Source organism: Tupaia chinensis, unplaced genomic scaffold, assembly GCF_000334495.1.
Source record: "Tupaia chinensis unplaced genomic scaffold, TupChi_1.0 Scaffold146687_1, whole genome shotgun sequence".
Lineage (NCBI taxonomy): Eukaryota > Metazoa > Chordata > Mammalia > Scandentia > Tupaiidae > Tupaia > Tupaia belangeri.
The window spans coordinates 1,226,274-1,239,977 of record NW_006206544.1 but is presented as its reverse complement, the minus strand read 5'-3'; the positions used below and the strand labels follow the sequence as shown (position 1 = coordinate 1,239,977).

Here is a 13,704-nt window from a genome sequence, read left to right as displayed (position 1 = left end):
GGCACGCACGCACACGTGCCGGGCGTGAGTTTTAAGTCACCAGGTCCAGGATGCGAACCGCGGTCAACTACACAGGAGTCCAGCGACATAGCCATTACGCTAACTGCTGGTCCCACCCTATCTTTATTCCTTACTTACCCCTTTTATTTAAATCTTTTTTAAAAAGTATGTGCTCATGAATTGCTTTAATAAAAATACTAGTAAATAATAAATAATTTGGATGTCAAATACTATTTTAAAAGGATATGCTAAGTGAGAGATAAATACCATATGATCTCATTTGTAAGTGAAACCTAAGATCAATGCTAAACTCCTAGAAATAGAGAATAAAACAGTGGTTCAAAAACATGAGAGGAGGCCAGCAAGTGACACAGTGGTTAACATGCTGGACTCCCACAAGGTCAACCATGATTCGAGTCCCAGACCCGGAGGCTTGAAACCACACCAGGTGTGTGCACGTGTGTGCCCAAAATCCCGAGGTGGAGAATGAAGGAGAAGAGCTTGCAGCATGGCTATCCCCCCGGGGGGGTGATTTCTCACTGTCCTTTCACTGTCTCAGTCTAGCTCTCTGGCAAGCACATGCATCCTAAGGCAAAACTTCAATGGGAAAAAAAAAAAAGAGACCTATTTATAATCAAACGAACTTCATATCTTAATGTCTAAGCAACATAGCTGTATAATTTATGCTATTAGTCAGTCTTACTTTATACAGGGTTGTCAGAAAAGTCACTTTTACATAGAAAAAATACATCATGACTTTTCTGACAACCCAATAATTAGTTTCTATACAAAAATTTAAAATGCAACAAGAAAAGAACATTTTGACCCAAGGCTTTAAAGAAATTTAGAAAATACTATTTAACTAATTCATCCAGTACTAATTTAGAGTATAAAAATAATGGAGAATATTTACATCTTAAAAATGATCACAGTATTCAATATTTAGAAACATAATGTATAAAAATACTTTAGAAATAACTAAAAATGCCTATGGAAATATCTGAACAGATATGCAATTTACTTTCTGTTAATATGTTTATGAGATTCTTACTATGTTCTAGGCCATTTTATTTGTGTACTTAAACATACTCACTTGATTTAATGTATTATCTGTCTTTAGTTCTTTGTGATTCGAGTACTGGATATAAATCGGTTGGTTGCGAAGATGAGGTGTCACAGCAGAGTAGTAATTAACCATAGTAATAGCTGCTTCCTCTGTTGCCAGTTCCAAAAAAGCCTGAAAATTTAAATAGCAAAAATTTTAATAATATGAATTAAATTCAATAAACACTGCAGTAAGAATTGGAAATTTCTTATTAAAGTTTTTTAGGTATATAATTAAAGCTAACTTCAAAAGTAAACTTGGAGTGTATGTGCTTCTCTGTCTGCCATCTATACTTTTTTACACTACACGAATCTATTTCCCACCAACAAAAGCTAGAGAAAATGTAAAAATTTTCTAGCATTAGAATTTTATCATTCCTATCCTAGAGAATACAAATGACCTCAAAGTCATTTGAAAAGCATATAATTAAAAAAAATCAGTAATTAAATATCAGATTAACTGTAATATTCACTATATCCAAGGGAATGTTAAATTTAATAAATTCTAATTAAAAATTTAAATCAAAATTGCATATTAATACATAGGGCTCTAATGCTACAGTTATACCTACTGAATGAAAAATATCCAGAATTAATGACTAATCTCTCTGCTAAAAGTACCAGGTAATATTTTCAAAGGATAATCTTAAAGATAAAGTGCTTAGTTCCCCTGCTGATTTCTGATACCATGAAGAAAAGAGCCACAAAAAAATACTTATATTTTTACAAGCTCACTGTAACAGCTGTTCAATTACAGGCCTAAGTTCAAAAGGCAAAGTTAGAAAACTATGGTGATTCATTCATTTGGGCTACCTAGCATTAGTATCCCACATGCAACTACCAGGAAAAATTTAAGACTTCTGTTACATCCTTTCACAAAATTAACCTACTATATTCTACCCTTTTATTAGATGATAGTTAATTTGCACCTGCTGGGTAATTTGGGCTTTAACATTTTATAAACTCTTAAAGAAGTCATACCTGATTTTTTCCTTTTAGCATAAGGATATTGGTCACCTTACCAAAAGGTAAGCCTAAAGCAATAACTTCAGTTTCTGTCACTTCACCAGGTAATTTTCGAATATGAAGTACACGAGAAGGTGTACCATCCATTTTATCTTCTCCTTTAAATTTTTTACTATCATTACCATTGGCTGAAAGACATTAAACCATAACCGTTAAGCAACAATAAAATAATCTACTAATTTTCCTTATTTGCGTAAACAAAACACAGTTTTTAAAAAATTGAGAACCAGCAGTTAGCGTAATGGCTAAGTCACTGGATTCCCACATAGTCGACTGTGGTTTGCGTCCCGGACCCGGTGGCTTAAAACTCACGCCGGGCGCGTGTGCATGCGTGCCCAAGATCCCAAGAGGAGAATGGAGGAGAAGGGATTGCGGCGTGACCATCCCTCTGGGGAGTGATTTCTCGTTTTCTGTCTCTATGTCTCTTTCTGTCTGTCTGGCAAGCGCACGTGCCCTGTAGCAAAAACCTCTCCAAAAAAAAAAAAAAATTAAAAACATAGGTGAGTATATTTGAGTAATTCCTAAAAACCCAAAACCTGAGCTTTCAAAGGATGGAGAAAATCAAGAAAATCATGCTCATTAATTACTATTAAATGAAGTTAAGTTATCCACTAGTTAAAATTGCTGTTAAGCAGTATATTTCTAAACAGTATATATAAATAATAAGTGATAAGCAAATACATTAAGATGCAATTTCATTTAAAAAAAAACCTGTCTAGACTAAAGAACACAATTATCTTGCAATTTAATCCTCTTAGCAGACTAGCAAATACAAAAAAAAATTGGGTTGGGAAAAATAAGGGAGATTATAAATGCTGTATTCAAAACTGGGATCAAAGAAGGCAATGCTATAAAAATAATTAAACAGTCAAGCCACATTATGGAATAATTTACAATGAGCCTCTCCTAATTTGTTAGTATTATCACCTAATCAACTTATTGGTATTTTGTGGCTATTACTATCAATATTCTATAAATCAGTCAGAAAGTTAAACCTATTTGTTACTTGAAAATTTTCATCAATAAATTAGTTACCTGCCATCATTCCCAAATATCACCTAAAATTAAAACCTTATCAAAGATACCTATAAAACAAGTGATGCTTTGGGCTGGTCCAAGGGTCTAGGGGTTAAAAGAGCTGGATTCCACCTGGCTGACTGTGCTATTTGAATTCTGGCCCTGGCTATGTGTCAAGAATCTATGTGCCCCACATCTCAACAGGATAGAGAGAAAATGACTGCAGCATGACCATACCCCTTTAGATGTGTTTTCTCCCTCTTAACCTCTCATATGAGAGCCCATGCCTTCTGGCAAAATAAGGAAAAAAAAAAAAAAAGGATTATTTGAAAAACTGTGCAATCTATCCAATAGTCTTAGTCTTCTAGGAACTCAAGAGATATCTCCAAGACTAACCAAAAATGAAGAATACTCATACATTAAAAAACATACATGTACATTCAATTTGTATTAAATTTGAGGTACTCTATGGCATTCTTGAAAGCATTCAATACCACCTATAAACAACAGAAAATGTGTGCATATATTTAACCACGTCTATAATTGTCTAAAATCATCTTAGTCTATAGGTGTCTTCAAACTTCACCCACTCACTGATTTTTTAGTCTTCTACTGAGTATATGGGATATGTCTGGTACTACTTCAGGCTCTGGGGAATACAGGAGTGAACAAGATGAAATGATATTCTACAGTCTAGGAGGAGATGTAAACTAGCTAGTCCATGAACCAGATAGGGACTGCAACATGGTCATCCTCCCTGGGGAGTGATTTCTCACTTTCTGTCTCTCCGGCGAGTGTATATGCCCTTTAACAAAAGTCTCTCTCAAAAAAATAAAAGACTGATTATCTGCTCCTTAACTACACAGAAATATAATCACATAATATGTACTTTTTTGCACGAAATGTGTTTTGCTTCATATATTTCAAAATGACCCATGTTTTTGCATGCACTGGTAGCCATTTTTGGTTATTAATGAGTAATCCTCCACTGTATATCATAATTTATCAATCTTCTTACTGATAGATACCCAGTTATTTCAAGTTTGAGAGTATTATCAAAGAAGTTTCTGATACACATATTCATACAAATCTTGTAGTAAACACGTTATCAATGGGCAAAAAACTATAAGTAGATGAAATGGATTGTAAGGTAGGTATGTGTTTAGATTTTTAAGAAAATGACAACTATTTTTCCAACTATTTTATACTCATACGAGCAAGAGAGGATAATTCCACTTGCTCCATATCTTCATCAGCATTCAGTGTTGCCAAACTGTTTCATTTTAGCCACTGTAGCAGGTGTTAAGCAAGTCTGGTATGTTTTATTTTTTTCCATGAGAGAGACATCCCGGACATGATCTTCACGTCATGAACAGGATGTAGTTTTTTCTCATGTGTTTCACATAAAGTAATTATTTGAAGATTCAATCTTGTGTGTCTATCAATAGCTCACTCTATAGAGCTGCAGCATTCCATTAAATGGAAAGGCATACAATGCCAAAACAGCAATCTATCTGTCCATTGTCTGATGGACATTTGAGTTGTCTCGGGTTTTCGCAAGTATAAGTAAAGTTCCTTTGAACATTCATGAACAAGTTTTCTAATGAAAATATGTCTGCATTTTTCTTGATGATGACTAGGAGATAAGAAGCTGGATCATACAATAAGTGCACAGCAACACTTTATAAGGTCTGCTTAATTGTAGTCACTCTAAAAGGTGTGTAATGTCTCCTATAGTTTTAATCTGCATTCCTCTAATGTCTAATGATACTAAGCATCTTTTTTATGTGCTTATTTGTCATCTCTATATCTTTTTTGCTGAACTAACTTTGAATATTGTGGCCAATTTATTAAACTGTTTGTCTGGCACTGCTGAGTTTGTGTTGACATATTCTTAATTTATAAATATTCTGGAAACAAGTCCTTTGTCAGTTATATTTGTAAAGATGTTCTGCCAATATTGTTGCTTTTTTTTTTTTTCCTCTTAATCTCTTTAAAAAGCAGAAGTTTAAAATTCTGATATTAAGTCCACTGAGCTTTTAGGATTATATCTAAGGAATATTTACCTATCCTAATATCACAAATATTTCCCATATTTTCTTCTATAAGTTTTATAAATTTCAGATTTTACATTTAAAAGTCATGGTCCAGTCAGAATCACCTTTCACATGCAGTATGAAAATACAGATAGAAGATTATTCATTTATTTATTTGTATATGGATATAGCTGGATATAGCCAACTGCTACAGTACCCTGTCTAAAAGTCTACTCTTTATCCACTAAACCAACTTTGCACCTTTGCCAAAACTGAGTCATACATAATTTTGTGGGTTTATTTCTGAATTCTCTATTCTGTTCCACTCACCTATTTTTCTTAATGTCAATGTGTTTTAAATATTGTACTCTATGGTAATTCTTGAAAACAGGTAATTAATGCTCCAACTTTTCTTTACTAACTCTCAGTTATACTTTTTAATATGTTTAATTAGAGACAACACACAGACTTTAAATATGCTCCATTAACTTATGAAATAATTTTTTTAAATATTTTTCTGTCATAGGGCACATGTGCTCACCAGAAAGATAGGGAAAATGGTAAATCACACCTCCCAGGGAGATGGCCACACCATAACCCCTTTGCCATTCTCAAGATTCTGGGCACATGCGCGCGCACACAGGGCGGTATTTTTCAGGCCCACTGGGTCTGGGACTTAAACCTGCAGAGGTGACCCCATGGGCTCCAACTGCCTTAACCACCACACCACTTGCTGCCCACATGAAAATCATTTTACATTATAATTAATGCTATAACCCTTCATGTAAAATATAAGAACCTTCACACAGTAAAATTCCATTTACCCTTCTTTATTTTGTGCTGCTGCCATATAAACATCTATATACCCAATAAACCCAATACAAAGTGTTTGTTTATATAAGTAGGATTAAAAGAGAGCTTTTGTAAAATTTATACACGTATTTACCATGTCCAGTACTCCCTGTTATTCCTGTGGATTTAATGTCATTCCATTCAGTCTGAGGAAGATAGTTTTTCCCTTTTTCAGTGCAAGGTGTTGGTCTCCTACTAAATGCCTTTTTCCTGGCTGTTTTAAGGTTTGCTCTTTATCCTCAGTTTTGAATATTTTGACTATCTTTTTTTTTTTTTTAGAGGTTTTTGCTATAGGGCGCGTGCATTCGCCAGACAGAAAGAGACAGACAGAGAGACAGAAAGCGAGAAATCACCCCCCAGGGGGTGGTCACGCCGCAATCCCTTCTCCTCCATTCTTCTCTCGGGATCTTGGGCACGCACACATATGCACCCAGTGTGAGTTCTAAGCCACCGGGTCCAGGACACGAACCATGGTCGACTACGTGGGAGTCCAGCGACATAGCCATTAACACTAACTGCTGGTTCCCAATATTTTTACTATCTTGTACCTAAGTTTGAATCTTTTATTCATCTGACATAGGGGGCTCCTTAGAACTATAAATTGGATTTTTCCCCTCGAATTTTAAGTTTTCAGTCATTACTGCTTCAAATATATACATACATTTGAATTTACTTATTTAGTTCTCACTATTCCCTCCTTGGAACTCCAATTACACACATATTTTGAATGCCTGATTATTTCACAGGTTATGTTTTATTCTCTCAGGAAGACTAAATAATCTGCATTCATCTATATTCAAGTTCACTAACCTTTCTTGTGTTAGTTACAACTCTCTGCTATTTCCAGTGAATTTTTCATTTTGAATATAGTATTTTTCAGATAGAGTACTTCTACATGCTTTCTCTATAGCTCTTTACCTCTTGTACATTTATCCATCTGCTCACTTATTACTTTGAGCTTTTCCTTTATAGCATAAAATTATACTTAGAAGTCTCACCTGCTAATTCTAACAACTTGGTCATTCTGGAGTCTGCTCCTCTTAAATGTTTCTTCTCTAGTTTATGGATTATTTACCTCTTTCTTTATATGACTTACACGTTTTGATATACCAGATATTATGGATGACAGTTACAGGAAGACTGAATCAGGTTATCTTCCTTATGGAGTATACTGTTTTGTTTGATAGGCAACTAAACAACTAGTGAATCCTTCATATCCTGCTAGCTTACACTTTGAGTTTCTTTTTCTTTTTTTTAATTTATTGTTATTATCATTATTATTTTTCAGTTTGACCAGAGAGAGACAGAGAGAGAGAGAAAGAGAGGAAGTGAGAAAGCAAGCCACCAGGTCTGAGATTTGAACCATGGCCGGCCATGTGGGAGTCCAGCGCCCTTAACCACCATGCCACTTGCTGGCCCCACACTTTTAGTTTCTTCTTACTTTTTTTTTTTTAATTGTACTTACTATGGGATGTAGTCTTTCTTAAGGCTTTGACCCTTTTTTTGAGAGAGACAGATTTTTGTTATAGGGCATGTGCACTCGCTGGAGAGAGTCAGAAAGCAATAAATCATCCCCTAGGGAGGATGGCCATGCTACAATCTGTTCTACTCCATTCTCTTCCTGGGATTTTGGGCACACACGCACACACACACACACACCCCTGGTGTGATTTTTCAACCTGCCAGTTCCAGAACTTGAACTGCAGTCAGTCATGTGAAGTCCAGAGCCTTAACCTCCATGCCACCTGCTGACTCCAAGATCTGGACTTTCTGTAGTCTTAATAGAGTGCCTGGTGCCAAATCGTGGCAAAGCAGTAATGTAACACTCTGTGGAATACTGTACTCATTTGTGATGTCTCAAATTTGCATCCCAAGGCCTACCTATATGTGCCCACATATTTGTCATCTAGGCAGGCTAGAGGGAATCATGTGGTATGAAGACCCTGTTGGGAGTGGTCTGTCTTGTATTTATCATATAAGAGATAAATGATTTAAAAAAAAACCCTCTAATTTATAAATAAGAGTGTCTGAGGTATCCTACAAAATGTCTGCATTCTGACTTCCCCAAATCCAAGGGTCTCAGGGTCCTAACCAACCTACAGAATTACCATTTAACTAACTCTCTGCTCCAGAACAAATCATTTCTGACAGACTTTGCTAAGTCTTATTCCTATACACATACAAACCCAGTCATTATCCAAATTTCTGGGGGTGAAATTACACACCAAATTCTGTCTCCTGCTCTATGTCTAAACCCTTGGTCAACTTTTTTTTCTCCAGGACTCTTCCCAACAAACCCCAGATGTCTGAACAGTTTTATGTGCCAACCATTAGTCTCTTTAGCTCGATGAGACCTCTCTGCTCTGCTTGGGCTCCATTTCCCTGTCCTTGAGCAATAAGGTCTCCCAAGGCAGGGGAATCACCTCGTATTTCCCCTTTTTCAAGGATCATGCTTTTGTGCTCCTCATCAATTTCACACAATAGTTGTTCTCTATATTTTATTCAATTATATGGTTTTATTTTGCAGAGAGGGAAGTGGAAAAAGGGACAAGGCTGCTCTCAGTTATTGTCATAACTATAAATAATAACTTTTAAAAATTCGTATTATCAAACACTACATGTACGAGAAAGAAAAAAAAGAACAACTGATAAAGCAGGGTTATAGACATTTATGTGACTATAAATATTTGCACATGGTAGTTAAACGATCAAAATCACGGCCAAGTTGCACGGCCACATTAACAAACACTATAGAAGTTGCTACTTGGCAGGCTGAGAATATGGAAGACCTGGTTCAATTTATGCCTTCTCTCTTAAAAAAAAATAAAAAAGCTGGGTGCAGAGAAATGAACCATAGTTTCCACTACTCAGGAAGCTTAATCAGAAGCGATTACAATGAGGGGGGGGCACTTGCTCCAATGCATGACAGTAATAAAATGCTTAGGATAATGCCAGATCCCATATGGCAACTGCAATTCATGTCCCTGGCCCATGGCGTACTGCGTGCACATACAAGTGCCCAAGATCTTACAGGCTAGAGGATTGGAAGAAGAGGATCACAGCATGACTAGACCTTGTAGAAGGTGCTCATCTCTCTCTGCACATAATCTATCATAAATTTAAAAAATATTTATATATACACACATACATGTGTGTATATGTGTGTGTGTATACAAATATATAAAATCATGGCTTAGTGATTGTGCTTTGTAAACACTACAGAAAAATCTAAAATAATGACGTGTTGGTAAATTCACCTTCATATCATTATGACTACATTTGGTCAGCACATCATATAATTTTCAGTTAACTGAGTTGTTAGAGATACATATGTTTGCCAAGGTGCATGAATACACAAGCAATTGCTACCTGATGGAAATTAAAACGTCTCCTGACTTTAAAGATCCTTTCACTGAACAATAATTAGTTCCACAAGCAGGCAATTCAAAAAAGGATATTAAAAAAATAAAAAAAGATTTCTGGTTTCAAGCAAGTAAAGTGATACATAGGATTAGAAGGTAAATTCATTCACCGTCATCAGGTTAAATATTTGGTTCTACTATAAAAAGAAAGTCTAAAAATTAGTCCATATTTGTTTACAGATGGACATGATAATCAGTTATATTATGTTAGACATATATAATTTAAGGAAAGCGCTAACTTTGAAGATGAAACATATAAATCTTCAGTTTCCAAGTAGCTAACACAAAGGAAATCAATATGAGGAATCAAAATAGTGTTACAACAACAACAAAAATGCTAAAACCACAGAAAGAAAACAATCATAAAGTTACTTTTTTTGTTTGTTTTTATTAACAGTTTGGGTTATAGGGTTTGCTGCATACAAGAGAAATACCTAAAATAAAAATTCTATGGCATACAAACACAAAAACACGAACAGCATGGGTGAGGAATTTTTAACATGAACGAGAAAAGGTTGTTACCAACTTCGATTTTCTCACTCAGGACATACATACTCTAACAAAATTCTCTCTAAATTGTTTCAACACAGCATTTAAATATAAAGGGTACTTTGATATGATAAGCTAGATTTTAATTTTAGCATTCTGCTCCATCAAATGGCAAATAATGACAGACTGTACACTTACCTGTAACTACCATGCTGCTCATATTAGAGTTTGGACTACTGAGAACACTGCCTGAGAGCAGTTCGTCAGATCCTCTCTATAAAAACAAAACAAAATAGGATAAGACATCTTAATTTTTTTTGGGGGGGGGGAAGGAAGGTTTTTGCTATAGGGAATGGGCGCTTGCCAGAGACAGAGACAGACAGAGAGACAGAAAGCGAGAAATCACCCCCCAGGGGGGATGGCCACACCGCAATCCCTTCTCTTCCATTCTCCTCTTGGGATCTTGGGCACGCACGCACACACGCCCAGTGGGAGTTTTTAAGCCACCAGGTCCAGAACGTGAACCATGGTCGACTACATGGGAGTCAAGTAACATAGCCATTATGCTAATTGCTGGTCCCAAGACATCTTAAAATTTAAAAATATTAATCTGAAGTCCTGTCACTTAACTGTAACTTCAAACATTCAAAGAAAAACAAACATCGAATTAATTTCATCTTTTTGTGCTCCTTTGTCCTTCCCTCTCCCTCTTCTAAGAAAGGCAACTGCTCCCTTTTCCTTGCACCCAAGTTCAAAAGACAATAAACAGGAAAAACAATTTAGCTTTTCCGATTTTTCACAAACTAACTTGACAATTTTCTCTGAAAAGTTCTGTGAATCTTCATCCCAATAGGCACTTATACATCCACATAACTCAGGTCTTTAGAAAACTAGAACTGCATACTGGTGAGAACTGGGCATCATTCACTTCATCATTATTAAAATTAAAGCTAGGTATATACTTATTTGGTCTATGGCTACAACACTGAAAGTAAAAAGCATAATCTGTGAAGTGAGAAATTTCTTTCTGCTAAAATAATAGAGATTGAGTTATGTCCTACCATGTTCTAAAATTACTTAGCAAAAAGATTTTAAGCTCATAGATTGGAAACTGCACAGTTGTCCAAAATGGACAATAATATATTAACTATTTTAAAAATGTAATTATTTACAAAAATATATGTGAACAAACTAATATTTAAACTAGTTAAATAACTGTTTTGCCTATTTTAATGATGTGTATATTTAAATACATGGGTATTAATATATAAAATAGTTAAATCAATACTGGCAAATTTAAACAATAAATCAATACAAAGATGAATGTGATTACTGAAATAAAGTGATGAGATAATTTATCGAAGTGTTTCAGAAAGTCCAAAAAATCCAAATTTACCATAAATTTTATGATTCTAATTTATATTTAAACTGCTAATTAACAGCCTGTATTACAACAGACATAAAAATGATAAGAACATGTTCATAGGTCATCTCTTCTTAATGATTTAAAAGCTTTCTACTCATTAATCAAATGTGAAAACACAACATGAGAAAAATGAAAACGTAGTTTTAAGCCACATTAAACCATATTTACACCAAGTCCAATTTCTAATCAAGGTATGGAGGATTTAGCAAGGAATAGTTAGTTTTACAACAACATGATGAGCAAAATTAGATACTTTATAGAGATTCTCAAAATATGGTCCCCAAGACTAGCTTTAGACCTGGAAACCTCTTAGGTGATGTATGATCTCAAGCTCATGACCTAATGAATAAAAACTCTGAGGGTGAGTCCAGCAACAGTTTTAACAAGCCTCTAGGTGCTTGTGATGCATACTAAAGATTACGAACCAAAGACATATATTATTGGGTCACTATGAACAATAAAAACCATTTCCTAGTTTTCCTTATGTCTTCATGGCAAATAAACAATATGGTATTAAGATAAAGGTCTCTGGAGCTCAGCTTCCACCCATCAACAATATGACAAACTGTACTTAGCCATTCTAAGCTTTAAATTCTTCATAACATTTTATCACAGTCCTTAGAATTAAATGTGATGATACATGGCAGTGATTACTAAGCAAAGTGCCTGGTTCACATCAACACTGTTCATAATATTCCCAAGTGTCAACCAAGTACAAGTTCCACACATATTTGCTGACTAAATAAATGAATGTATTTTGATTACTCACAACAGCTACATATTATTTCCGTCTGTATTCTTGTATCAAATAACGAAAGTCAAACCCAGCCACGTGCCATAGTGATGGGATATCACTATACTACATTGGAGCTATGTGGAAGGACCCAGGGTTTGGACCCTAGGTAGGTTTGGGCATATCACGAGCATGGCTGTGATACTAGCTAACTGGAGTAGTAGGGAGGCCTGTGGCATATAGGGATCTCTGTCTAGGTCCCTATCTCTGCTTTCTCATAAAACAAATAAATAAATTCTTAAAAATATATAAATAACTGAAGTCAACTTAGTTCATACATAAAAGCAAAGCTGGATTCTACCAATATATTGAAAAGTCCTAGAGTTAATAAAGTCATCCCATTCTTAAATCAACAACAGAACTCCAGATCAGATATTCTAAAGGTAGTAAAAACCAAAATCAAAACCAAGAGATTCTAATGTTTAACTCCACCTGAATGAAATTCATAAACCCTTCAAAGATCTTCAATGCCTTATGTCCTTAGTTCTCACAAGTACTTTGAATCACAACCACAAGCAGTATGGCACTACTGCATGGGCTGGCACCACATGGGAGGCCCAGGTTCAGATCCTGGACCAACCTGAATAGGCCAGGCACAGCAGCCTGCCCCTGTAATTCTAGCTAACTGGAAGGATAGGGCAGATTTCAAAGGCAAGGCCCTTTCAAAAGTACCTCTCCCTCTCTCTCTCTCTGCTCTACTCATCCACTGTGCACATACGCTTTCTCAAATATTAAACAAAATAAAATAAACCAAAAAGAAACCCTAATTACAGAAACAAAAAACCTTTGATTCCTCTAGATCTTCAAAGTATGTATGACTTCTTTTCAAGTGTTTATTATTAATTTATTCTCTATGTATTTGCTTACTTGCAATATATTGAAAAGTCCTAGAGTTAATAAAGTCATCCCATTCTTAAATCAACAACAGAACTCCAGATCAGATATTCTAAAGGTAGTAAAAACCAAAATCAAAACCAAGAGATTCTAATGTTTAACTCCACCTGAATGAAATTCATAAACCCTTCAAAGATCTTCAATGCCTTATGTCCTTAGTTCTCACAAGTACTTTGAATCACAACCACAAGCAGTATGGCACTACTGCATGGGCTGGCACCACATGGGAGGCCCAGGTTCAGATCCTGGACCAACCTGAATAGGCCAGGCACAGCAGCCTGCCCCTGTAATTCTAGCTAACTGGAAGGATAGGGCAGATTTCAAAGGCAAGGCCCTTTCAAAAGTACCTCTCCCTCTCTCTCTCTCTGCTCTACTCATCCACTGTGCACATACGCTTTCTCAAATATTAAACAAAATAAAATAAACCAAAAAGAAACCCTAATTACAGAAACAAAAAACCTTTGATTCCTCTAGATCTTCAAAGTATGTATGACTTCTTTTCAAGTGTTTATTATTAATTTATTCTCTATGTATTTGCTTACTTGTAAATCATAATTCTTCCAACCCAATGCATCACAAAAGTGATTGTGGACAATACTGGGTCTACTTAAGAATTCTTAAAAAGCCTATTTTCTACAATGCATC

At 35.4% G+C, this 13,704-nt stretch overlaps 1 protein-coding gene across 4 annotated transcripts in view; it reads right to left on the bottom strand.

Annotated features, from left to right (window-relative positions):
* PTBP2 (polypyrimidine tract binding protein 2) overlaps window positions 1-13,704 on the bottom strand; it is a 66,709-nt gene that overhangs the window by 38,912 nt on the left and 14,093 nt on the right. For all 4 annotated transcript variants that reach the window (XM_006169012.3, XM_014584377.2, XM_014584378.2 and 1 more), the window contains exons 3-5: window positions 10,145-10,220; window positions 2,086-2,258; window positions 1,094-1,237 (exon numbers count right to left, since the gene is read on the bottom strand). In XM_006169012.3, the coding sequence (XP_006169074.2) occupies window positions 1,094-1,237; window positions 2,086-2,258; window positions 10,145-10,166 (339 nt within the window). In that variant the 5' untranslated portion in view covers window positions 10,167-10,220. The remainder of the gene's footprint in view (window positions 1-1,093; window positions 1,238-2,085; window positions 2,259-10,144; window positions 10,221-13,704) is intronic.